The 24977-nt window shown below is 36.6% G+C and overlaps 2 protein-coding genes across 5 annotated transcripts; one reads left to right on the top strand and one right to left on the bottom strand.

Moving 5' to 3' along the window:
* The first annotated feature begins 114 nt into the window (after nucleotides 1-114).
* On the top strand, nucleotides 115-12901 carry LOC148306774 (uncharacterized). Of its 3 annotated transcripts, none has more exons than XM_088264372.1 (9): nucleotides 115-542; nucleotides 617-1156; nucleotides 1468-1563; nucleotides 2556-2897; nucleotides 3795-4085; nucleotides 4169-9443; nucleotides 9530-9612; nucleotides 9903-10031; nucleotides 11456-12901. In XM_088264372.1, exons 1-9 carry the CDS (start codon nucleotides 420-422, stop codon nucleotides 11555-11557), a joined length of 6981 nt encoding a protein of 2326 aa, XP_088120498.1. In that variant the 5' UTR covers nucleotides 115-419; the 3' UTR covers nucleotides 11558-12901. The 3 variants fall into 3 exon arrangements, with proteins under 3 accessions (XP_088120498.1, XP_088120497.1, XP_088120499.1); XM_088264371.1 differs by having other exon boundaries at nucleotides 9530-9624; XM_088264373.1 differs by lacking the exon at nucleotides 2556-2897 and having other exon boundaries at nucleotides 9530-9624.
* A 1218-nt stretch (nucleotides 12902-14119) lies between these two features.
* cathD (cathepsin D) lies at nucleotides 14120-24811 on the bottom strand. 2 transcript variants are annotated; one of them, XM_088264415.1, is made up of 8 exons: nucleotides 24640-24811; nucleotides 20420-20540; nucleotides 18461-18584; nucleotides 17195-17313; nucleotides 16204-16403; nucleotides 15917-16073; nucleotides 15185-15391; nucleotides 14120-14637 (listed from the first exon to the last, which is right to left on the bottom strand). In XM_088264415.1, exons 1-8 carry the CDS (start codon nucleotides 24699-24701, stop codon nucleotides 14476-14478), a joined length of 1152 nt encoding a protein of 383 aa, XP_088120541.1. In that variant the 5' UTR covers nucleotides 24702-24811; the 3' UTR covers nucleotides 14120-14475. The 2 variants fall into 2 exon arrangements, with proteins under 2 accessions (XP_088120541.1, XP_088120542.1); XM_088264416.1 differs by lacking the exon at nucleotides 24640-24811 and adding an exon at nucleotides 21309-21734 and having other exon boundaries at nucleotides 20420-20682.
* Nucleotides 24812-24977: the final 166 nt, after the last annotated feature.

Raw genomic sequence — 24977 nt, 5'->3', positions numbered from 1 at the left:
CATTTCCTTAGCAATCAACCCCGTTTATTTTGTTTTTGAATGTTTTACCTTCCTTACCTATCGTTTTGAAACGTCCTCAGAAATAAAATGAACGTAGCCACGAAATATTGTAAAATAAAAATGGCCGTTCTCCGAGTACTGTAAACCGCTTGGCTGTCAATATAGTCGTTTTTCTTGTCGGCTTTATTGATTGTTATTAGTTAGAAAAACAATATATTTCTGTTTGGTTGTTCAAATAAATAATGTAGTTAAATATTTGGCACTTTAGGATGGTTCTGTAAACAGTTTTTGTATTACCGTTTGCCATTTTGTTCGTGATGTTATGAGGATCTCGCGCTTGTATTTGATAGATGCGATATCGATTTATTTACAAATGTTTTACCTGGTTAAAGTGTGATAAGAGGTAATCGGTTTCCGAAATGAGCGACGAAGGGGGCGAAAGCCCTTTGCCGTCGGGAAACAAAAGGAGACCTCGGATTCTGTCGTCCTCCGACAGTGATGATAGTGACGTCCCGAACATTAGAAGAGTCAAGAAATGCCGGGTATGCTATTTTGAATTGCGCATATTTAAAATTTAAAGTGGCTTGCAAAATGTTTGAACTAATGCTTTTTTTAGGTCGTTATAAGAAGCGATTCGGAAAGTAGCAGCGACAGTAGTTTGGTTCTCGTACACAGGCGATCCTCTAATCTCAGGCCATTGGAAGATTTCTCGTCGGAATGGAGTACTACGAGTGGAGATTCGGAGCAAGAAGATTCCGGAAGCGCAAGACAGGGAGGCTTGAATACGTCGAATGGATCTACCAACACGGGGGAGAACAGTCGTAAAAGTAAATCTCCATCTAAAGAGAAGGGCTCGCTTAAATTAGGCGGGAATTTCTCCGACACTTCCGACGGCAACTCGGAGAAGTGCCCGATCTGCTTGTTGACATTCTCTAACCAAGACATCGGGACTCCGGAAACTTGCGAGCACTTGTTCTGTTCCGACTGCATCACAGAATGGTCCAAGAACGTGAACACGTGTCCCGTGGACAGGCTCACCTTTTCCTCTATACTGGTGAGGCGGACCGTCGGAGGAAAGGTGATCAGAACGGTCCCCGTGAATCCGAGAATCTCATCAGATGAAGACTATATATTTGAGGATACAACTTTCTGCGAGGTAATTGACTTTTTAAATATTCAACTGGCTAGTATCACTCGTTTATTTATTGGCAAATAAGTTTATATAAAAAAAAAACAGCCAGTTGGTTTTCTTATAGAAATTTGTAAAGAAATAAGAGAAATATAAAGGACATAATAAATGATGTGTTCTTGATCTTCTATTAAATAAAGGCTATCATTGCTGCGGTTCTGGTACCAGTCCAGGGTGATAAATCCCTTGTGCATGTTTTATAACATATCATATAATTCCTCAAATCAATAATGTGAGTTAATAAACAGTTTGTATTTTATATCCTATTACCATTATAGGTTTGTCATTCATCAGATTCAGAAGAGACGATGCTTCTATGTGACTCTTGTGATCTTGGCTATCACATGCATTGTTTGACTCCACCACTACAAGAAGTAAGTATAATATGTATTGTTTTTGGTAAAAAAAAAAAATTGTAAAAATGGTCATTAAAAAATGGCAAATTATGACCACGCTTTGGTAACAAAAATAAAATATGGATTAGGAGAATAGTAATGTATTTGGAGATCGTACTGATAATAACCAGTGGCGTGCTCTGAGAATTAATTAGGGTAGGCAGTAGAGATAGGTAGTAAGATAAGCTAGGTACTACTTACTAGGGTAGGTAGTAAGGTAAGCTAGGTACTACTTACTAGGGTAGGCAGTAGAGGTAGGTAGTAAGGTAAGCTAGGTACTATGTCTAGGGTAGGCAGTAGAGGTAGGTAGGTAGTAAGGTAAGCTAGGTACTACTTAGTAAGGTAGGATAGGTACTGGTTGCGTTTTATATGTCAAGCGGGTAAGTTAGGATAGGCTCTGCGTTTTTGCCAATATGTAATGCACGCCCCTGTTAATAACAGATAGGTATTGTAACACCAATCCTCGTCATTTGATAGAAAGACATTAAAAATACATTTTGGCACAAAATACTGAAAAATATAAAAACAAAAAAATATCAAAACTTAAAAAAACATAAAAAATTACACTCTCATATCTTAGTCGTACAGGAGAAAGTGACCGACTAACAAAACGTAAAATGTTCAGGAGGGCCATTTAAGTCACTTTTGTTGGCAATAAAATAAACATCAATGCAGTTAGTCATTTTTAACAAGTCAATATATTATACTTCCCCGTTTCAAATCGCTTTGGGATTTTTTCAGGGCAATATTAAGCTAGTAAGATATCAAATAGTCAATAATCACGTTTTTGTAAAACAATGCACTTGGTCACTTTCTCCTGTATGACTACGATATGCAACCCGCATATTATACTATAATAATTTAATCCCGTTCAATGTGTGTTAATACACTTGTATTTAAATCGTCGTGTTATTTCCCAAAGTCAATGCTAAATCAGTATACAATTTAATATTTTATACTGATAATCTCAGATACCGGGCAACGAATGGTTCTGTCCGGCGTGCACCGCAAACATGCCCCCCCAGGAGGCGGAGGCGGCGAGTGTGTCAGGCGCGCGGCCCCGCCACGCGGCCCCCCCCGAGGCCGGCGGCCCCTCCACCTCGGGGCACACGGCGCACGCGGGCCCCTCGCGCGCGCCCGCTCGCCAGCCGCCTGCGCGGAACCCCGCGCCGCGCGCGCGCCGCTCGCGCCCCGCCGCCCGCCGGCGCCGCCGCAGGCGCACCCGCAACGTCGTGGTGGAGTACGAGCTCAGGGAGGGAGAAAAGTTCCCCATCAAGACCAAGAAAAAGGCCGTGAAACGTAGACGAAGAAAGGTCAGATATTCTAATGAAAACTCTACTCATAGGGATGGTCCTCAATTCTTTTTTTTTTAACCTTCCCCTCCTGGTGATATGTATTTACTACAACTCGACTTTTCAAATGAGAATATTAAGATAAAACATAATAAATACGGGCTCAGCATTTTTTCATTCCTCATTCAATATAATTATGTATTACTTGAAAATATTATAATATAAAGTTATTCATTTGCAGCGATCGAAATAAATAATTTGTGAAAAAATCGGGAAAAAAATCACCAATACATAAACGTTTCTGTGTGTGCGTTATGGCGTGCTTTTTAAGTATACGCGTATGTCGTAACGTGTTTACTCCGCCAGTAATGAGCAGATCGTCTTAGCGGTGGTCGTGTCGCTATGCTAGCTATTTTTCAAATAATTACCAGAGCTAACATCACAAAATTGTTACATTTCAACTTCAACTATGGTCAATAAAAGTAACATTTAGGAATATTTTATATTTAAAATACATATCACCGGTCCTCGCGGAAGTTTTTAGCAGGAAGGAAAGGGTTAAAGCCTTATGAAGGTTATGTTCCGTGGCAGTGTTTCATTTTAGATTTGACACACCTTAGGTTATTCTGGGACTGTAAGAATAAATGATGTTTATTTGTTAGGCTGCTTCTACAACGCATTTGAGTTGGGTAGTAAATTCCGTGCATTTGTGTAGATAATACAAATGACTGCTCATTACTCTGTTTCCTAATGAATGAAATAAATAAAAAGGGAATTGGAAATGATCATTTTTATGGATGCACCCCTGATGTTGGTTTATATTTTAATAAAAATTATATATTGTAATAAAATTTATATTGTTTGTTTTGGATACTTGATGATTACAAAAACAAGTAATTAATGAAGAAAAAATTACAGGCAACTAGGAAGGCCCCTCGCACGGCGGCTCGCCGCGCGCTGGTTCGCTCTTCTGTCCGCACGCGGCTTGCGGAGCAGCTTACTGCGGTGGGGGGCGTGGACACGGTCCCTACGCTCGTTCGGCGCCACCTCGCCGTGCCTCAACTCAGTTTATACGGAGACAGAAACCAACTGGACTACTTCCAGGAATCTGAAGATGAGGAATTCGAATCGGGGTTCGGGCGTGGAGGTACTGCTGTGGCGGTAGCTCCGAGATCCTTGGCATCCGCTATATTGGATTCCCAGAGACAGGTTATACATCTGATAAAAAAATATAAATATATTAATTTAGATTTTGGTACGGCGCATATTATAATGTAATTTTTTAATTGCAGGTTCGTCGAAAAATGATTTCTATCCCTTCACCGACTTACGCCTCCTCCGCTCCTGATATTCTGTCGAGTATTTTGGAAAGCCAGAGCTTGCTGCACTCCAAGAAAGGGTCTCGCGCTCCAAACAAGATTATATCCGATAAGAAAAGCACTAACCCGACGGCTCCCAAACCGACTAGCGTTCTACCGACCGCTAATAATGTGGATGTGCGCAACGAGAACTGTTCCCACGCGAAGGAAGCTCCCGGATATCCCGGGGCGGGGCGGGGTGGCGGGGGCGGCTGGCGCGGCGGCGGTGGCCACGGCGGCAGCAGCGGCGGGGGGAGGGGAGGGGGACACGCATATTCCGGAGGAGACTACTCTACCTTTTCCGGCGAAGGCTCCACTTTTCAAGGCAATCGACCATTTCAATCCTCCAGTCCTTGGCAGAACAATAACTCTTCTGACATTTTCCAACGTAGAGAGAGATTCGATAATTATCCGGACAGGTCTCCGATGCAAAGGGGTAATGCCAACCTCAACAATAGAGGTCGCCCGCCTCAATCCAGGTATGGCACTCCACATCCTCCGAGGTCTCTTCCTTCCTCCCCCTGGCAGAACCGAGGCCCTCTGGATATGTCCAGGTCGTTTCCTTCCGGGAATCCCCATTACTATCCCCCCGAAGTGAGTGACCCGGTGGATATGACGGCCGGCCACGATCCGGGATACGACGCTGGAGCTCGAACGGACAACTACCCCCAAGTGACGTATAATGAGCCGCCTCCTGCGAGACTGAGCTTACCTCCGCAGCCGCCGATAATAAGATTTCAGAAACCACCTCTGTCCGAAGACGAAAGAAGCGATTCTAGCTTACCTACTGAAGCTGACAAATATGACCCCACGGAGCCCACTCTGGACGACTCCAGTTCGGAGGAAGAAAGCGCACCCAGACCCGCAAACGTTCACCAGAAGTTGACAATCGTGAGTCCGCCGAGGAAAGATCCCGCTTTGGTTGCGGATTATGTTTCCGGATCCGATAGTCCCGGAATGCTAAAAGTTTCCACCAATGTGTTGGATCGAGCCGTACAACAAGTTTTAAAGGAGCATAAAGATTTGATTTCTTGTCAAAAATTGAGCGCCGAACAAGAAAGCGGAGGGGAATCCGAAGGCGATTGCCCTAATTTTTCCATTTATTCTTCTACAAGTATGGATATTGCTAAAAACAGACAAGAAGATATACAAAACGATATGTTGAATCCCGCACATGACAAAGAAGAAGACTTGGTGCAGGAAGATGATATGGAAAGTTTTGGAGAAAATCAAACCGGTGACAAAGCTGATACTGATGAGACTCCGAGTTTGTCTAGCGCGGTTATTCCGGAAGATAATGATTTACCATCTAACAGAGAGGAAGAGGTTCCCGAATACACGGCTACGAGTGGAGATAACGAACCGTCCGCGGAAAAGCAAACAAGTGGCGAGAGATTGCAGGAGGATCAAGGAGAGTCAGACAGGGCGGAAAATTTGGATGATGCAGAATCGGAACAGAGAATATTAGAAGAAATATCACATTCCACAAATAAGGATGAGGTACTAAAGGAAGAAAAGTGTTTACCGATTACGAAAGAAAATAGCGGCGGCGAGAGTCCTATCCGAAGTAAAGTACAAGATAGTACTCCCATCAAGAAAACGCCCATTACGATAAAGCTTCTACCTCACAGGCCAGGAAAGAAAGACGCTTTCTGTCTCTACGATAAGGAGGATTATGAGGATTTACCGTCTGAACCGGAAAGCGATAATGCCGGTTCCGCTATATCTCCGATCAAACGCGACTCTCGCGAAAGAAATTATGACGAAGATGCCAATAATAGCAGTAGTTTAGATGAAGAAATGAAGGAAAAGCGACTGGATGCGTCTGACCTGTTGCCGGCTGACATCGGAAAGCTGACGGAGTCCATAAGCGATGCGGAAGACGAGCGCAGCTACACTCCCTGTCTCGATGAAAACAAATCCAACAAGTCTAAAGATACCACTTTTGATAGTGAAAAGGAAGTGGTAGGCATCGGCGGGCTCGATACAGAGATGATCTCGGAGGATGAGGGAAATGAGATATTTTCAGATAACAATGTAGTCAAGACTGATTCCGACGGAGGAGCGTTAGAGTTATTAGTGCGGGAGTCTGAGTTGCCTCAAGGAGAGTTCGAAGAAGGGGAAATAGTGGAAAAACGTAAACAGAAAGTTAAAGAAAAAGTTAAAGCCCTCCTCAATCAGCCCTCAGCTAGAATTGTAGAAGACGATAAGAAGAAAAAGAAAAAAGAAAAGAGATCCGATAAAGATGTTAAAGAAAAAAATAAAAGTAAGAAACCTAATGAGGATGCGTCATTTAAAAAACTAAGCAAAAGCGGTAAAGAGAGAAATTATAGAGAGAGAGACGATAAGAACAAATCCAAAAATAAGGAAAAAGACAAGAGGTCTAGCAGATCTCCGGATAAAGACAAAAAAGATAAAATAAAGGACAAGAAGAGGGACAAACGTAAGGACATAGAGCGGTACGATGTACGAAATATCATCTCGGACAAAAGCAGGCGCGTTAAAGACGCTTTCGGTAGGGACACTTCTAGACCGAGATCGAAAAGCCCGGATTCTCGTCCGGGGTCTCCCCAGAGATTTAAGAGATCCGTTTCTAGGAGGCGCAGCTTATCTCGCGTAAGGAGATCAATTTCCAGAGGCAGAAGATCCGTCTCCAAAGTACACCGTTCCGCTTCTCGCGGACGGAGATCTCTTTCCAGGAAGAGACCGTCTCCTGTCCGGGCGCGCAGATCGCTATCTAGGAGAAGGAGATCCGTGTCCAGAGGACGAAAATCTCCATCCAAAAATGGCAAATCTATATCCCCCCGTTTCCGCAGATCCGTGTCCCCGAGGTTCCGGAGGAGCGTCTCCCCCCGACACAAGGCGCACTCGCCCAAAAAGAGGAGCCCGTCTCCTCGGGGCAGGTCTCCTGTACTGCGCGGCAGGCGTTCCGTGTCCCCCCGCGGCCGTCGCTCAGTGTCCCCGCGTGTTCGTCGTTCCGTGTCTCCGCGTGGCCGCCGCTCCGTGTCGCCGCGCGCTCGGCGTTCCAGGTCCCCGCGTATTCGTCGGTCCACTTCCCGGGGCAGAATGAAGAGAGTGAAGCGCTCGCCCTCTCCCCGCGCCCGCCGCAGCCCCCGCCCGCACCGGGTGGCCGCCTCCCCGCGCCGCCGCCCCGTGCGGCGCTCGCGCTCTCGCGGTGCCTCGGTTCACAAAAATCCTTCCCTTTCCCCCGAGAGAAAACAAAGAAAACCGAAGAGGCGTCCGAGTACCACCGGCACGAAGAGAAAACCTTCCAAATCGCCCGCCAAGTCTAAAGTGAAGCGCAAGCGATCCGCCAGCTTCAGCCCGGCCCCGGGGTCCCCGGCCCGCAGTGCCGAGCGGCTCGAGTGGCGCCCGGCCCCCGCCGATTCCCCCCTGTTCCGGGAGTGGAGCTCCTCGCGCTCCCTCAGCCCTCCTTCTCCGAGCTGGACTCCGCCCCCGCCGCACTCCAATCTACGCGTCATCCTCACCACCAAGGACAAGTCCAAGAAGAAAGACAAGAAGAAGAAGACGGGGAAAAAAAACAAAATTATCGAGCGCGTCTCACAGCACCAGTCCAAAGATGCGGGTCCCTCCAAGGAAGTCTTCACGTCCGGTAATAATATACTCGTCAGCGTTAGCTTTAATAAAAATCAAGAGTCCGAAAATACGGCGGCCATGCCTCCGCCCGAAGATGCTCCGAAAAAGAAAAAACGGAAAGCCGATTCCGCCGCTAAAGCTAAGAAAGACAAGAACAAGGAGAAGACGAAGAAAAAACGCGCAGAAAAAAATAAGCGATCTAAGGATATAGAAAACAAGAAACCGGTCGCGATAATCGATCTCGACAAATCTCCGTTTAAAGAACTGACTCCGTCGCCGAAAGCTATCATAATTCTCAGCGATAGCGAGAACGGAGAGAAAGAAGAAGAGTTGATGGAGAGGCAAGAGATGCTTCGGGGCGAACTGATGGAGATGGGCTTCCCGCAATCTGACGATGCGGAGTCTCCCGCTCGCAGTCCCGCCCCCGACAAGGCGTACCCGACTACTGCGGGACCCAAGACTCCGCCGGAGCCCGCCGTGAAGTTCACCATCGCCGGAAAATCAAACCCTCAGCTGAGGAGCGCTAACCCGCTGCACGAAGAGGAGGAAGAAGAGCCCGCCGCCGCCGATGCTCCGGCGAGCGCGGCGGCCGCCCCGCAGGAGGAGGCCCGCGGGCCCAACACGCCTCCCGACCCCCCCGGCTCCCCCCCGGGCTCCCCGGACGCCTACGACCCCTTCGAGCCCACCAAGTCCGGTTCGGCCACCCCCGAGAGGACCACTCCGGAGCCCGCACCCGAGAAGCCTCCGGAACCGCCTCCCGTGCCCACCATGTCTCTAGAGGCCGCTCAGAAGTCCAACCTGTCCGCTGACGATGTCATACAGGCCAGGCCGATCAGTCCGATGGAGAAAGTGTTGGCGTTACTCAAATCTACCCGAAATAATCTCTCTCCGGCCAATTTGGCATTGCCCCTCTACTCGGACCAGATATACGAGCCTGCGAAGCCGGCGGAAGCGGAGAATGCGGCTACGGAGATCCCCTCGGCGACGGTGCAGTCTCCGGAGAGGACGGGGTCCGTCACCAAGACCCAGACGGTATACCCGGCAGTAGTGAAGCCCAACTCCCCCAAGCTGATCTACTCCACGGTGACTCCCACGGTGGCCACCTCCGCTCCGGGCTACCTCGCCGCGGCGCCGAGGGTGGCGGGCGCGTACAGCGCCGCGACTCCTCCCTCCAACCAGAGAATCATGTTGCCCTCCCCGACCAAATCTAGTCCACTCAAGTCTCAACCTTCCAAGCTGTTTGTGACTAAACCTTCTCCGATTAAATCCACACCCATCAAACCGATGCCCTCCAAGACCATAATATCCAAGCTGCCGATGCCGAGCATCAAGCCATTGCCCGCCAGAAATCTGAAAGGAAAGAATGGTCAGAATGGAAACGACGTGATTGAATTAGATATGGACATGGATTCTCCGTACTCTCCCGGTTCCAGTGACTTTGGAGACCTGTTTGAGCCGCCAGCTGATAATGGCAAACAATCCAACGCCTATTCCCAAAACAAACCCGCTTCTAAATTCAACATGTTCGATACGCTGTTTGGAGGCAAATCTAATAAGAACCCGAAGACATCCGCTCTCTCCAAGGTTCCCGTAAGAAATAAGAAATCCAAAGGTAAATAGCTTTTTAACTAAAATTACTCAATTATTTGGCAATTTTTTCAATCGACCATTTATTCACGATATCGTAAATGTTTTCAGGAAAGACACAAGTAGGCGTCAGAATGGATGAAGATACTCTAAAAATAATGGATGACTTACCGAGTTCTGCGGTGGAAATGCAGGTGAAGACCAAAGTAAGAGTATTTTCAACGTGTGGGAATATATCTTGCTTCTTTCAATCCTTTTATTTATAGATCTCAATAATTGTCTCATTTGTACCAATACCTTATTATTACCTAATATAGTAATATTGTCGGTCCGTGTTTATTAAATAAATATAAGACCGGTATTTTCAAGGTTTAATTTCTTTAATGTTATCATTTAACATTTTAATTTAAAGTTTTACTATTTTAAATTTTTATTAACATTATTTAAAAAAAAAATGTTTTTAATGGTTTTTTTTCTCTTCTAGTTTTTGAAAAAATTGAATCGCCAGGAAAGAGTGGTAGAAGAAGTGAAATTGGTTTTGAAACCTCATTACAATAAGAAACGTATCTCTAAAGAAGATTACAAAGATATTTTAAGAAGAGCTGTTCCTAAGGTAATATTTAAAAAAAATATCTAAGTAATATTTCATATCTGAATACTCACCCATAATTAAAAGCTTGTTAACTTGCAATCAACAAAAACAAAAAAAAATACAAAAATTATTTTATTAAATAAACAGTTTAACATCATAAATAAAATGATGCTATTTTTTTTCCAAAAATAAGCTAAGGAGTGTTTGTTAACCCTCCCTTCCCGGTGTTGTGAAAATTATTATAATTTTTTGACTTCATTTATAGTTAATTAAGGGGATTAGCTATGAATGTCTGTATATTTGCGATTTAAAATTGTTAATTTTTTATTGTGTAGCGTTTTTATTTTAACACCGGAAGGGAAAGGTTAAGTATACATATTTGGACCATGGGTACCTGGAACTTAAGGATTAACAGCAGTTAACCAAGTCACGCACTGTGATTGGTCATTTGCTTATTACGAGTGCCATATTATTAACACATTAGTTACGGCAATGTTTTGATAAAACTGTATCTTGAGGCGGGCGACATTAGACAGCTGTCCGGAAATATAAAATATGTCAGTGAACTTCAAACTGTAGAGTTTTATCAATAAAACCAGATTTTTTTCATCAACATTTTAAGTAATAGAAAAAAATACAACTTTTGGTTTTAAATGTTCTAAAATAAAAAAAAAAGCATTTAATCATTTTTCTTCATGTGGTATGTTTGGAAACATTTACCAACATGAAGCGGAATTTTGCATTGTTTGTTACGTTTTATTATAATACAAGAATGCTCTGAGGTTGAACTCGAAAACAATACAAAAACGGTTAAATGGTCTCTAACGTCTCAAAATAAAATCATGTTAGCCCACAAATCACAAAAGTAAAAAAAAATGTTGAAAACACTAGTAAAATATTAGAAAATAATAACACAGTTTAACAACTGCCGAAAACTCAAAATCTGCGAATAAAAAATGATTAATGGGCTTTCCCCACACGCGTTTATTGCTTTGTAAGTAACTGCCGATTTAAGTAAAGGACTATGATATTTGTATTTTATTTCATTTTAGGACAAAGAAAAAAAACGCACCGTCTGTATCCATTGTTTAAAGTTAATTTGTAACATTTCCTTCAAAACAGATTACGACCATTAGCTATGTTTTGAACCAGTAAATATCAGTATTATTTTTTATATTACAACATCTATCCACTACACAACAAAAGCAAAAAGGCCAACAGATTAGAAGTTTATGACGTGTTTTTTGTATACTAAATTGAAGGTAACCGAAATGCACAGAAAGTGCACCCCGCCACCACAAGGTTTCTGAAACGCACAAATATGTGCACACCGTACACAATGTGTTAATATTGATCACATTCACCTTGTTGATTGGACGGATTGTCCAGTTGAAATGACCCCTTTTGCTAAATATGCGTGTATGAATGTATTCCTTCGTTTCCAGATCTGTCACAATCGTAGCGGTGAAATAAACCCAGCGAAAATCCACGCTCTCATAGAAGCTTATGTAAGAAAGTTTAGGAAGAAAGCACACCAGGTTAAGTAGCGATGGTGAACCACCTCCGATGGGAGGACAACAAATTGCTGGAGTTCATCATAAATTAAGGCCTACTTTAAATATTCTCAAAATCTTCACTCAAAATGTTCCAAAAGTGTTCATAATAATACGTATTTTACAAATTTATCAATTTTAATATCAGACTCCTAAACATAGTGTCCTAAATAGAAGCACAAATATTTTTTATTAAATTATTTATTGAGGTACATATTTGAATTTGCATTTCAGTTGTAACTATATTCCTCCAAAGGAATTTTGCATAAGTAAATTTTTTTTTTTTAGAAAGTCTGTTTTATTAATTTTATCTATAGTGTATTCATTTATTTTTAAGTTCTTATTTGGACATTGACTGTTGGACATTTTTACCAGTACATCTATATCATTTTTATTTATGTACGGGAAAAATGAATTATATTTTATTAGTATTTAATTAAGTATTTTGGATAGAAAATACATCAATTTCACGTCTAAAAAAACTAACCACAAATTAAATAAATAAATGAAATTTAATGAATCATGTTTTTGTACAGCATTGAATTTTTTATGTAATCAAATTACATTTAAAATTAATTACACTTTTATACATTTAAACTCTGTATTTGTGAAGCACAATACAGTTTCTTACAATGACAGCCAGTCCATAATAACAAAACCATAGTATTATTATGGACCGAGAAGCAGATTAGAATTTAACCTTGTTAACCCTAGAAAATAATGTGATGTGGATTTGAATGTTGTATGTACATAGATAGTAAAGTTACACAAATTGACATGCTTTCTAAAAAAGGTAATGTTTTTTATGTACACTTGTGGTGCCTTGATTTTTAACTTATTCATATAGATATTGTACGTGTATTGAAGAGGTACTTTGTTTATATATTCCGAGTGGTAAAATCAGATAAGAGAAAAAAGTCCGATTATTATAACACTTTTGGTACATAATGCAGCAATTTAAGTTCATGCTGTGGCAAATCTTTGGTCTACAGAATTTTATAAAACTTGGCATATTTATTTTAAAATACATAGTATTTAAATTTTTTTGTAAATATAGATTATTATTGAATGTCATACGTACATTATTGTCGCAATATGAAAAATGTACATTTTGATTTATTTTTGTAAACATATTGAGTTTCGGCTTGTAAAATAAAAAGAACTTATTATTTCATCAGTACATATACTGTTCATACGCAATGCTCACGGTATAATTTATTGTAAGTTCATATGTTTTTGATAATTTTGAATTTATTATACTCAATATTTTATTCTGTATTTCAATCAAATATAGTAGTCAAGTAGGTATGATTTAAAAATAAATGTGAGATTGTTAAATACTTGTCTTTTATTTCAACTCAAAAGATGAGTGTCATGATCTCCTGGAATGTCCAGGTACTTGGCACACAATGCCTTCAATCCTGGCCACGGGCCAAGTTAAGGGCAGAGTATACCATCAGGGCGTGGAGTCAGAAAAAAAACTACTTCGACTCCGATTCCTATATTTACCAACAACACGACTCCGACTCAAAAAAGCTCATGATAATTGAGCAAATTTTATCATGTTGTTTCCTACCTTTGCATATAGCCATGTTTTTTACTACAAAGGAAACATACCTCTGATACCTGCTACATATTGCAAAAATTAAAAGAGAAATTTGTTTATTTAACGCAATGATATCGACATGTGGACGTGACAAATGCAGAACGATGACTGGCAAACAGATGCTCCTTTTCTTTCGATGTGAGAAAGAAGGAGACAAACACATTTTCATGGACTATGCATTAAATGGATCTCGGTGATGCACCATATTGGTGCGACTTGCGCTTGCAAGTTTAATATTCGTGCACAATACGCATTCATTAAAGTTATTTTTAAAAAAGTATTTAAAATTTTAACAAAAGTAGTCAGAGTCGCTCATTTTTATGACTCCTACTCCGCCTTCGACTCTGGCCCAAACACCGCGACTCCGACTCCACAGCCCTGGATACCATTGTACTTTCACTTGCTTACGTTAGTAACCGGAAAATCCCGGTTACTTCTGTCAATATGTCTAAAGTGGGACAGAACCTTTTTTTTGCATGTGTGGAGTGTTACTGATAGTGCCTGAAGGATGGAGACATTTGTGCATCTTGCAGTCTAAGAAATGTGTAGCACCCCCCCCCCCAGCTACACGTTTCAAACATATTCAACGTATGACTTTCTTTTCTCTTCAGTGTCCATGTTTCCACATACGATGCAATGGAAAATACTAGAGATTTTACAAGATGGGTTTTTCTTTTCCTAAATATAATTTTTGAATTATCTATTTTCATATAAAACTAATACAGTTAAACTTTACTAACTCAAATACCGATAATTTGAATTAAATTAATGGTAAATAAATAAAATTTTACATGGCAGTAATTACATTTTTCAAACATTTTTTCATTTTATTGTACAAATAGATCCTATGCTTGGTCCCCTTAAGTTTTTTTTTTTGCTGAGAGAAATCATATACATAATTTGGTAGTCTAAATACATACAGATTTTCACTGTGAGGGAAATAAAATAAATTTGTTTTATTGTTCAAGAACTCTTTATTCTAAAATAAATGTAACATTTGTTTTGGTATGAATACATACATTGTTTAAATTGAATTAAATCATGTGACCTACATCAACTAAAAAAAATAAAATAAAATAAAATATTTTGTGAATTTCTTTTGTGTAAGTTTTAAATGATGGTAATTTAAATGATACATACCTTCAAACTTTTGATTTTGTGATATACATTAGTGATATATTTTGTAAATTAAAATTAGGTTTGGTATAACATTTTGCAGCTGTAAATTACTAGTGTACTTGACACATTTACGAGTGTAGAAAGACTCTAGGTTTAGTTTGGTCAACTATTAGTTTAGCTTTGGATATTATACTGCCTCGGCAAATCCAATGCGGTTGTTCTCCATATCAAACTCTGTGTAATATTTTCCAATGAAAACATCTCCCAAAATCCACAGAGGGCCATGTGGAGGAGGAATATCGATTCCCATGAATCCAGACAGACACACAGTCTTTCCAAATGATGAGACCTACAATTTAAAAATGCATTTGTTAGGTTAGGTCAATATGATATTAATCCATGCACTCGAATCCGTCAACTCGGGCTGATTTTACATAATAAAAAATGTTTTTTTTGTAAAAATTAGTCAGTATAATTTTTATTAAAAATAATTCAAAAGAAAATAATCAAATTAATATAGAATATTTTAGTTGCAGAGAGTGAGGTAAATTATGAAAACAATTTAACATTCGAAGATGAACTTTTTAACAAATACCTATTTTTATTGAAAATTGAACTTTAGGAATATTCGTCATAACAAACACATAATTTATTTTCTGTGATTTAAGTTTTTTTTCTTAGACTTCCCATTACTACATACTTAGAAACAACTGTGTATTATTATAAAAGAAACTTAAAAATTCGACTTATTTATAGGGAAACCATTTACACACATTTAAAGGATAGTGTTTTGTTTTATCCAAGAAATAAAGAATTATTTTTTACATAAAACAAAACATAGTGCGACAGAACATTTTTTTTAAAGTCTACATTTAAAAATAAAAGAAAACGCTTACCCTAAGAACATAGTCCTCGCCAGCCAAAGAGAACACTTTGCCTCCAACTTTAAATTGAATAATTGGCAGTTTAGGAATAAGGCTACAGTCCACCATGTATTCTCCGGCCATCAGGGGAGTGGCTCCGATGGCTTTGTTCAGTGCTTCCACTTCTGCTACGGGTCCGGCAATCAGAGAGGTTCCAGTATCGGCTATGGCCTCACATCCCTTAAAGAAAATACAAGAGAAAGTAATTATCAAGTACTTTCCTCGATGGTTATAGTATCTAAATGATGTTTATGGCTATATTATTTTACAAATTTATTAAAAATTTGTGTTGAAGTACCCGGAAAGTGATACTTTATTCAATTATAATATAATTTTCAAATGAGTAACTCAATTTAAAAATAGCTTCTTAAGCATCGCTAAAATTAGACCATTCAATTGTATGGAAGAATTTCCTTTTAACCCAGTTATCTCGGTGCTCGCATAAATTTGCGAGCACTTAAGGCAATAATAGCACTCGGTGCTAACGGCATCCAAACCTGAATTCATCAATACAGAGTACTTAGATTGTAATTATTTTTGGCTTAAATATGTGACTTACTTTTTATACTATTGACATGACTATTGTCTAAGTAATCTTGAAGAAAAATATCATTTTGCACATGTAAACGATAGAATTACGTTAAATTAATTAATTAATTTGGGAAAAACTAAGTGTGATTCGTAATAATAATGCTTAAATCTTACATTTTTACAGAAGGTACTTTCTCCAACAATAACTTGATCCATTTTGAATTGCCAGTAATTCTGTTTGTCTACATTGACATAAGTGAAGTCACCCTTGTAGTGTTTAGGGTCTGAACCCCCTAATATAATTTCACCTCCCTGAGGTGCGTTTGGATCTCTGAAAATTGAGAAGAAACATGTTCAATGACATGTGTATTTGCATAATTCTGTAATAAAATCATATTTTAGAACTTCTAGAAACATTATTTTTCCTTTATTAAGGGTTGTACAATATTTTTTTCATTCACCTGCTCAAATAGAATGAGAAAATGCTTTGCGCAATGAGACCTTGTTTGACCATATTGTCAAAAACTGGTACTACTCCATCTACAGATATGGAGCTGTAAGCCATTCCGAGAATTCCATCAAACTTGGCAGCGACAAAAGCCAAACCGGGCTCGCTGATGGCCTCCGCAAAGGTTTGCTCCTTGACTGCTAGTCCTCCGACCTACACAATACAAAGGTAATAGGATTTTAGAAAACTGCATTTCTTTAGTAATTAAAATTTTATCGGGTTTATTTTGCAAACTGTGATTGGAATGTAAGTTTGTCATAACCAGTTCCTGATAGCCCGGCAAATATATCTTCTTCACAAAGTGCTAATTTTCGCAACTATGTATGTGTAGACTGCAAACTGTAGCTTGGGCACACCAAAAAGCGTGGCTTGCACAAACGTTGCACTAGTAATGATTTTTATTATACAAACTATGTTTGCAAAGTATTTATTTGTGCGAGTGAACGGTGTTCAGCTGCCTGAATCAATCATAAAAATATTTGACAAAGAGGATTGTGTAAAAATTAGTTGTTTCAAATGAATGCACTATTTATATGGGTCTTCTCTCAAATTTAAAATAAATTAAAATTTAAAAATATATGTTTCTCTTTTGCAACCATTTTTTTCTACTCTTTCTTTAAATCAATAAACATAATAATACTAGTGATAATTTATGCTTGGCCAGATTGCTACGAACCAAACATTACTCCTGACAATGATTTTTGCTAAAATGAGATTAAGTAAGTAAGTAGGTAAGTCGTTTAGTGTAGCCAGGCTATAAATTGCCTTGTATTTATTGTCAGGTTTTACAACAGACTGCGATGTCACTCTGAGCAGCTGAAGGTATACTCATAAACCAGATTCTATGGCATCTACATTACAAACTTGGGTACAGAAGCAACGACAGTTGCTGTTTCAGCTGACTAGATGAGTACACACATTCCTGTACTGCTCCTGATACTTACATTCACTGTATCCGTTGAAAGGTATCCAGACAGGCTTCCGGAACCATACTGAATAGCAAAATCAGTTCCATTTTTCTTATAGGTTGAAGACTTTGAACTGTCATATTTGTTATGGAGTACTGAAAAGAATGAATATAATAAAACTATAATTTATTGTTTTCAGGTCATTAGTGATAATTGCATTCCCATGGATGGATTTTCTGTATAGATTACAAGTTCAAATAATGGCAAGAATTAATTACTAATCCACTTTCCTCAAAAATGAACTACTAATTGAAAAACGCATATAACTGAATATAAATTATTATTACTTTTGATTATACAACCAATTCCAGTCACGCTTAAATAATTAAATTTGTTTTTATAATAAATTAATACATAATATGAATTCATTTAAGATTTAAAAAAATTCAATTAAAAATTTAAATGTTTTATATAACCATCATTGATATATTCATGGTACGTAATATTTTTATACTTAAGGTAGTCTGACTCATCCTTAAAAAAAGTTTTCAACAAACTACAACACAGTCCATAAGAATTGTATGCAATTTATGGTTTAAAGTTATGAAGTGACGTAGTTTGAATAACACTAATTTGTAGATCAATTGCTACTCAGTGGGGACATTATTTGTTCACATAACTAAAATTGAAAATCATAATTTATTACAATTTAGAGTTGTAATAAAAGTTATAGTCATGCTCTGATGTGGTTGTTTATTGTTAAATAATTTAAAAAAAAAAACACTTTAATGGATATCAATTGGTTTCACAGGTGTTCAGGCAGATAAAACGGAACTTGCAAATAATGGTACCTCTGTAAAATTAATTAAATAAAGAAAATTAATTGCTTCTTTCAGACTGCAGGAACTTATTATACAAACTTATATAGTTTCAGAAGCCGTGAACATATAAAGTGTACATATATGTTCGCCTTTGTAGTGTTTTTTAAAGCTTTTTTGTATTGAATAATAGCCTGGAGTGCCTTATTTGATTACATACTAGAAGAAAATATGAGTTTATTATTAGATTAAAACCAATATTTTTGCTTTTCAACTTTTTTATTTGACCAGCGACCGGGTTTCGTCCCGAATTTTTACGAAATATTTACGAATATTTACGAAACCCGGTCGCTGGTCAAATAAAAAAGTGGAAAAGCTAAAAATATTGGTTTTAATCTAATAATAAATTAAAAATGCAATTCCATCACGAAGTGTCAGTGGATAATATAAATCTATTAGAAAATATGAGTGATAGTATACATACGGCAGGCTATGTTGGTATAGTGGCATTTCTTGGAAGGAATCCACAAGTTGGAAGACCCAGTGTCAAAAACGACTTTGAAACTTTGTGGAGGGTTTCCGATAGAAATTGGTCCATAGTATTGAGCCTGAAATAAAAACATTCAATTGCATACACAAATTTTATATGATAAACTTTCAATTAACTGTGAACCAATACATCAAAGTAATTGCATAGCAAATAATCGTTAAAACCAGGTCCCCCTACTGTGACTCACATCAATGATATAGCAAGTAATGATAGTAGTAACCGAATGGTTGGAATATAAACAATTATTATTATAACAACCGTAGAGAAATAATAAAGGGGAACACCATTGCACTATAAGGACTCTTATTGTATTGATTTGCTAGGTAGACATATCAAGGCTACATCAAATATGATAAAAACCGGCTTGTAGTTCTCATAAAATCATGAAACTAAAAGCTCAGTTGGTTCTATCTCAATATTATCAGAATTTTTATTGAACCGCGTGATAAATTATTGTAAGTGATTGAATTTTTTGACAATTCTCGTTGGATATGTTGTTTTCTACGACGAATATGAAGTTATTTTTCAGATCAGCTTATTTTATCTAAAACATTGGTTGAATCCATAATTTTAAAAATTTGCAAGACCTTACATTTAAATATTAATGGTAAATCGTATTATTTAAAGCATAAACATATAATGCATGACTTTTAATAAAATCTAGAAAAGGGAATTTATTCAATATTTTATAACATAAGAATATGTACTACTGATAAGAATAAGTAGATACCAACAGCAATTAATCGGTCTATTATCAAATTATTTTCAGTGATATAAAATATATATCAATCAACCTACTATAAAAAATATATTTACGATTTATTCCTAATTTTTGTATCAGTAATGAATCATTAACAATCGAAGTATATTACATTCTTTGTGTGACTGTTCGACCTGCATTTAAAGATGAAGTATTAAATTAAGTCAGATCCATACTAATATTTCATTAAATTAAAAGAAAAATATTTTTGAGAGATCAAGTTCGAAACTGTCCATCAATTTTTGTTTTCTTTGTTTTTATTTATCACTGATAAAACCAAGTGAAATATTAACTTCAAACATAATAAATTTAATGGAGCAACAACATCATTAATATTTCAAATAATAATACTTCTAAATGACGCATTTATATTTTAATTGAGATGTGAACAAACAATTAATAATGATGACCTCAACTTTATTAAACTTGCTTGGAAATGATATCTTTATACAAAAATACAAATATTATTATTTTAAGTATGTCTTTCCTAAGGTCAGTGACATTCATTCAATAATTCATGTTTATTTATGCAGACAAAATGGCCTATCATAAACAGATAAATCTGTAAAGGTACTGTATACAAATGTCAAATCATTCAGTTTATTTAATATTAAAATTTTGTTGACCACAATAACAAGATTTTTGAAAAAAAAAATACATAAAAACACATAGCCTTGGATTCTTATACTTAATTCCCACAAAAAGCGGCCTCATTTAAAATTATACAAGCAAAAAGCATAGTTAATCAGTGTGACAAATGATAAACAAAAGAAAAAATATCTGAATAAAAACTCACAAATCAATTATTGAAAAAAAAGACTTCATGGTTTCTGATCAAAAAAAAAAAATATTTGTAGTTAAAGTTAGTGAAATCTAATGAAGTTGAAAAATTTTTTTTTATGTGTGTTCTTAAAAATCATCCATGATGGATAATTACTTTTTCGTACTATTCAGCACTTTTTTTTAAGTTTTCAAAATTCATGTTATATAGTAATTTTGGTTTTAGAATTATATAATCCTCAAAATTACTTTTTACAATGCTCTAACGATAATACTAAACATTACAAATGTAAGTAACATAGTTGGGTGGGATTTAAACAAAAAGGTAGGTGAATAGCAAGTAAATAACTTACATCGAGGTAGTTGGAGAGTGGTTCAGGTGTGGGACCTCCATATCTCATCCTCATCTGGTGTATCTCAGTACCAACTTCCATCAAAGAATGGCGGGCTGTCTTTATTTTGTGGATTGGTATTCTGCAAAAAAATGTGGAAGGTAATACATTTCAAAAAAATATACGAACATCAGGTATTATGTTGTCTGATGAATGTATTAAATACAAGATTGTAAATAGATGACATGCATACCAAAAACGAGATGCAACATTATTGACACATGCTAAAAATTTGATACATTGTATTGTATTATGTTTCTGATAAAACTTTTTATATCTTTTTTATTTACTCAGTATCTTTTAAAAGCAATTCGATTCTCCTCTTGTTTGGTGATTTGAGTTATGGTGACTTATATTCAGCAGTGGGCTGCAGGGGGCTCGGAGGGGCTCACGCGAACCCCTTGTTAAATTGGAATCGGACCGGCGAGCCCCTTGTTAAATTAAGAGAAATCAATATTCCCTGATTAAATAAGTAATCTACCATAAAAAATATGTCATATCTATATTTTGTTGTTTGTTGTGCATATTAAGTATTTTAATTTTTTAATTAAAATTATGATGTATTTTGGATAGTTAAAACAAAATGACACACCCCCCCTCTCCCTTTCCCCTCCACCGCGAGCCCCTTGTTAAAAAATTGGCAGCCCACCCCTGCTTATATTCAATGATCACTATGCAGAATTATGATTTTTATAAATGTATATGCATACTTCTCACTCAAATTGCAAGAAATAGCTGTCTATTGATTCAGTACAAATTTTAACTTTGAAAGGAACTCAATTAGAAATTTAAAAATATTTATCTTAGCAACAATATGGACATAATATAATTTATTTCACAAACATATTACATACATATATAGGATAATTATAAAAAGTATGTCTACTGAATCTTAACTGGCAGTCCTAGTGCCAACGCTAATGTATAAAAACTAAACTTTTTTTTTTATTAATATAAGGATTAATGTCTATGAAATGCGATTTCTTAGATAAATGCATGGAAAACTGATGTATGACAGATAAAAATGAAAACATTAGAAAGGAATGTAAGACTCAGTTACGGATAGGTGAAAAAATCAAGAAAGCCTTTTTGAGATGATTTAAATATATGGAGCAAATGGATGACGAGAGAGTAACAAGGAGTATATTTGGCAAAATGTGAATAGGGGAACAGAACGAGGACAGCCAAGAAAGACTTGACACAACCAAATCAATCAGAATCTGAAATCTGCATAACCAAACGGCATGTATGTATACCTAGATGTATGAATGTAAATAAAAATAGGTTAGAACAGACAAGTGTGGGGTATATTGCGTTCGTGACCATTCTCTCTGCCTACCTCTAAAGGAACCGGCATGATGGTAGTAGTGGTACAGTTTGTAAATGATTAATGTTTTTGGTTACAAGTGCCTGGTAATTTGGCCAATGAATCATATTCAAATTTAAATTACACATAAATGATGAGTGTACAAGTTTAGCCTTTAGACTAAAATAATTTAATAAATTTAAATTATTAATATGTATCTGTGTTTCAAACACAGAGGCATATGAATCATATGATTGTGGTTAGTACACAGATGAGTATATATTACAAGCAAAATACTCAATATCCAACAAAAACAAAAAATAACAAAGAATTGATAAACTAAGCTGGATCACAAAATAACAAATACGGTTTAAAACCATATCTAAATAACTTAGAAATGGAATGAAATTTAAAAAAATATTTTTTAATAAAATAGTTGATAGTTTTTGTGAATATGAAAAAAAATACTCATTTACTGGAGAATTCTAAATGTGCAACTAATATTCTCATATATTGAAATTTGAAATCACAAAGCTTGTATTTCGAATAATATGTGTAAATAATACAAGAGATTTTTTTTTATAAAATAGCTATACCCGGCTATGCATGGAGTGGTTTAGTCGGGTTAAATGGAAAAGAAAAAAATTTAAGCACACATTTCAAGCATGTTTTATTTCACATTGCTTGAGGAATTTCTGTTACATTCAACAGATGGTGATGCCATTACAGTCAAGGAAGCTGTTTAAAAAAAAAATTGCTTGCAACACATTTGAATGTAACCTTGTGTCAAAATTTCAAAGACGCGAATAACATGTGTAGATTTGAGATTTTGAATAAAAAAATATTTATATATTTATTAATATAGATAGGTAAACATGCGCCTATTCTAATGGAACATGTGTCAAAAATTTAAAGCAATCGGTGGATAACATGCGGAGATTTGAGTTTTAAAAAAATTACCATTTACACATTTTTTTATAAAGATATTTCATATTTATGTATTTTATATGGATACTTATAGGAAAATTAAATAACAAGACTATAGAAGTATACAAAATCACCAATGGGTCTTCATTTAACACGTTAAACGCCTAGCAACGGCGAACTCGCCTGTGTTGGATCGCAGCGCCATGGGGGGCACCAGTGGCCTCAATCAAGAGCTATATTCAAAATGCTTTAACTATGGAACCCATTGTCAAATCAAAAAATAAAATTAAATAAATACATTATAGTATTAAAATACATAAACTACTGAAAGTTTTTTTTTTATTTAAAAATTTATATAATTTACTATTTGCGTTTAATGTGTTAAACATCAACACATTGCAGGCATAGATACATATTCTTAAAAACTAAACTTGCCAACGGTTTTATTTTTATTTCTAAAAATGTTTTTATGGTTTGACACAAAGGTATTTAGATGTATTTATATATTTATGTATTATTTGTATTATATGTATTTGACTTGTTATGTATTATTTGTATTATTTAGATGTTATATTGAAGTATCATTAGCACGGCAAAGAACCATTATATGCCTTGTGTGTTATCTCTTTACTTTGGACCTTGCGAAAGCAGTTATTTCTTCCGGTCAGGTGCGTATTATATTGCAGTGATGGCCATGCAATTTTTTGAGCTACTGTTTATGAGTGTAAGAATTAGAGCTAAAATTTGAATATAATTTTAACACGTTGACAGTCAACTACGAGATAACTCGTAGATTGCGTTCTTTGCTAGGACACCGACTACGAGGTATCTTGTACTGTGTTTACTTGCCATATTCATGCAGCTACGATAAAATTCCTAGTATATCAGCGCTAATATGGATAGATGGCTTCTGGGAAGAGGACAAAATATTAACGCTGGCTTATATGAACAGAATATATAATTAAGTACTATAATTAGAGTTTTTAATAATATATTATGATTAAATGAAATTGGCTTTTTAGATCAGAATTATAAAAATTGCCATGGCAGTCTACGTGTTTAACAATCGAAAAAAGAAGCAATATTTTTATAATCAAATCGATCATCGAGCGGAAGTTGAATTTAAATCGCAAAGAATAAGTTAATAACCTAGATTTCGATTTGATTAGAAACTAAGGAGAAAGGAAAAAATGTTTGGACAAGTTCTTTTGCAGGAAATCTTATATTTCAATGTTCCATTGTGCCATGTTGCATAGGGCATTCGATATTTATACTGCTTTATTTCGAAATTAGTAGGGTTATTAGTTTTTAACTTAGAAGGCAAGGCTATTATTGGCTATGAATCTGGAACATCGAGGATGATAATACATTTTTTTTATTGATATCTCAACATAGATAAAGAAGAATATGGAAGTCTGGACATTTACAGGACTTATGACCTGTCATAGGCTGGTTTTGATCACTTTATACATGTGTTACGTTCTATCAATGATGACAACCACACTACTCAAATTTCAGAAATTATACATATGCTTCAATTGAAAACATCTTGCGCATGCTACTTCTTCGGCAGCATCTATGGTTGAAATTAGTAAGGTCTTATTTTATTTTATTGTGGAGGAAATCTAAAATATGTGAACAAGTTGCAGAAGACAATTCAAAACCACCAAAATTCGACTTTTTCAGTATTATATTATTTAATATACACTCACGGCATATTAATCGGTATTTTATAAAGGTAAACAAATAATAAGTTAAACATCAACCAATATAACCGAAAACAAACTACTTCTTGCAACGTGATGATTTTTTTTCCTTTTTTTTAACTACTTCGTCAAATATCGATTGTAAAATGTGACGAGTAATAATAATGTTAAATGCGTAATACAATACTTAAAAAAATCCCGAGTGAATCCTTACAAATTCATCAAATATTTTTTCAATTTACCTTGCAAAATCACATGAAACTGTTGCTGCTAATGCAGCAACAATAAGTAAATATCGTAGCATGGCTACGTACGATAAATTATATTTAATGCGCACTTTTAGAAGAAAATCTCGCCGGCGAGACAACTAGATGACACTGCAAACTCCAATTTCATTTGAAAACAAATGACAATGGCAATAATCGAAAAGTCACTCGTTTCTATGATTCTTCAATAGGAGTCGCGTTCAAATTATTCGTCTACTCTGTCGGAGTAGTTTGAAATTTGTCCCATTTCATTTTATACACACAATGTTAAGATCACAATGAGTAATAACATAAAAAATACGTAAAAAATCGTT

Source organism: Brachycentrus maculatus, unplaced genomic scaffold (assembly GCF_059751285.1).
Source record: "Brachycentrus maculatus isolate JH-2025_06_01 unplaced genomic scaffold, ASM5975128v1 h1tg000226l, whole genome shotgun sequence".
NCBI classification, from domain to species: Eukaryota; Metazoa; Arthropoda; class Insecta; order Trichoptera; family Brachycentridae; genus Brachycentrus; species Brachycentrus maculatus.
Note: the sequence above shows the minus strand (reverse complement) of the source record. Positions and strands in the feature narration are given on the sequence as shown.

What these genes read in the sequence shown, in the direction of transcription:
- LOC148306774 (XM_088264371.1), top strand. Translation starts at nt 420, where the DNA reads ATGAGCGACGAAGGGGGCGAAAGCCCTTTGCCGTCGGGAAACAAAAGG. An exon ending in AAGAAATAAGAAATCCAAAG is followed by an intron (nt 9,444 to 9,529) that starts GTAAATAGCTTT and finishes AAATGTTTTCAG; the next exon opens with GAAAGACACAAGTAGGCGTC. An exon ending in AAATGCAGGTGAAGACCAAA is followed by an intron (nt 9,625 to 9,902) that starts GTAAGAGTATTT and finishes TTTCTCTTCTAG; the next exon opens with TTTTTGAAAAAATTGAATCG.
- cathD (XM_088264415.1), bottom strand. Translation starts at nt 24,701, where the DNA reads ATGCTACGATATTTACTTATTGTTGCTGCATTAGCAGCAACAGTTTCA. An exon ending in CTATACCAACATAGCCTGCC is followed by an intron (nt 17,314 to 18,460) that starts GTATGTATACTA and finishes CATTCTTTTCAG; the next exon opens with TACTCCATAACAAATATGAC. An exon ending in AAAGTACCTTCTGTAAAAAT is followed by an intron (nt 15,392 to 15,916) that starts GTAAGATTTAAG and finishes ATTTTCTTTAAG; the next exon opens with GGATGTGAGGCCATAGCCGA.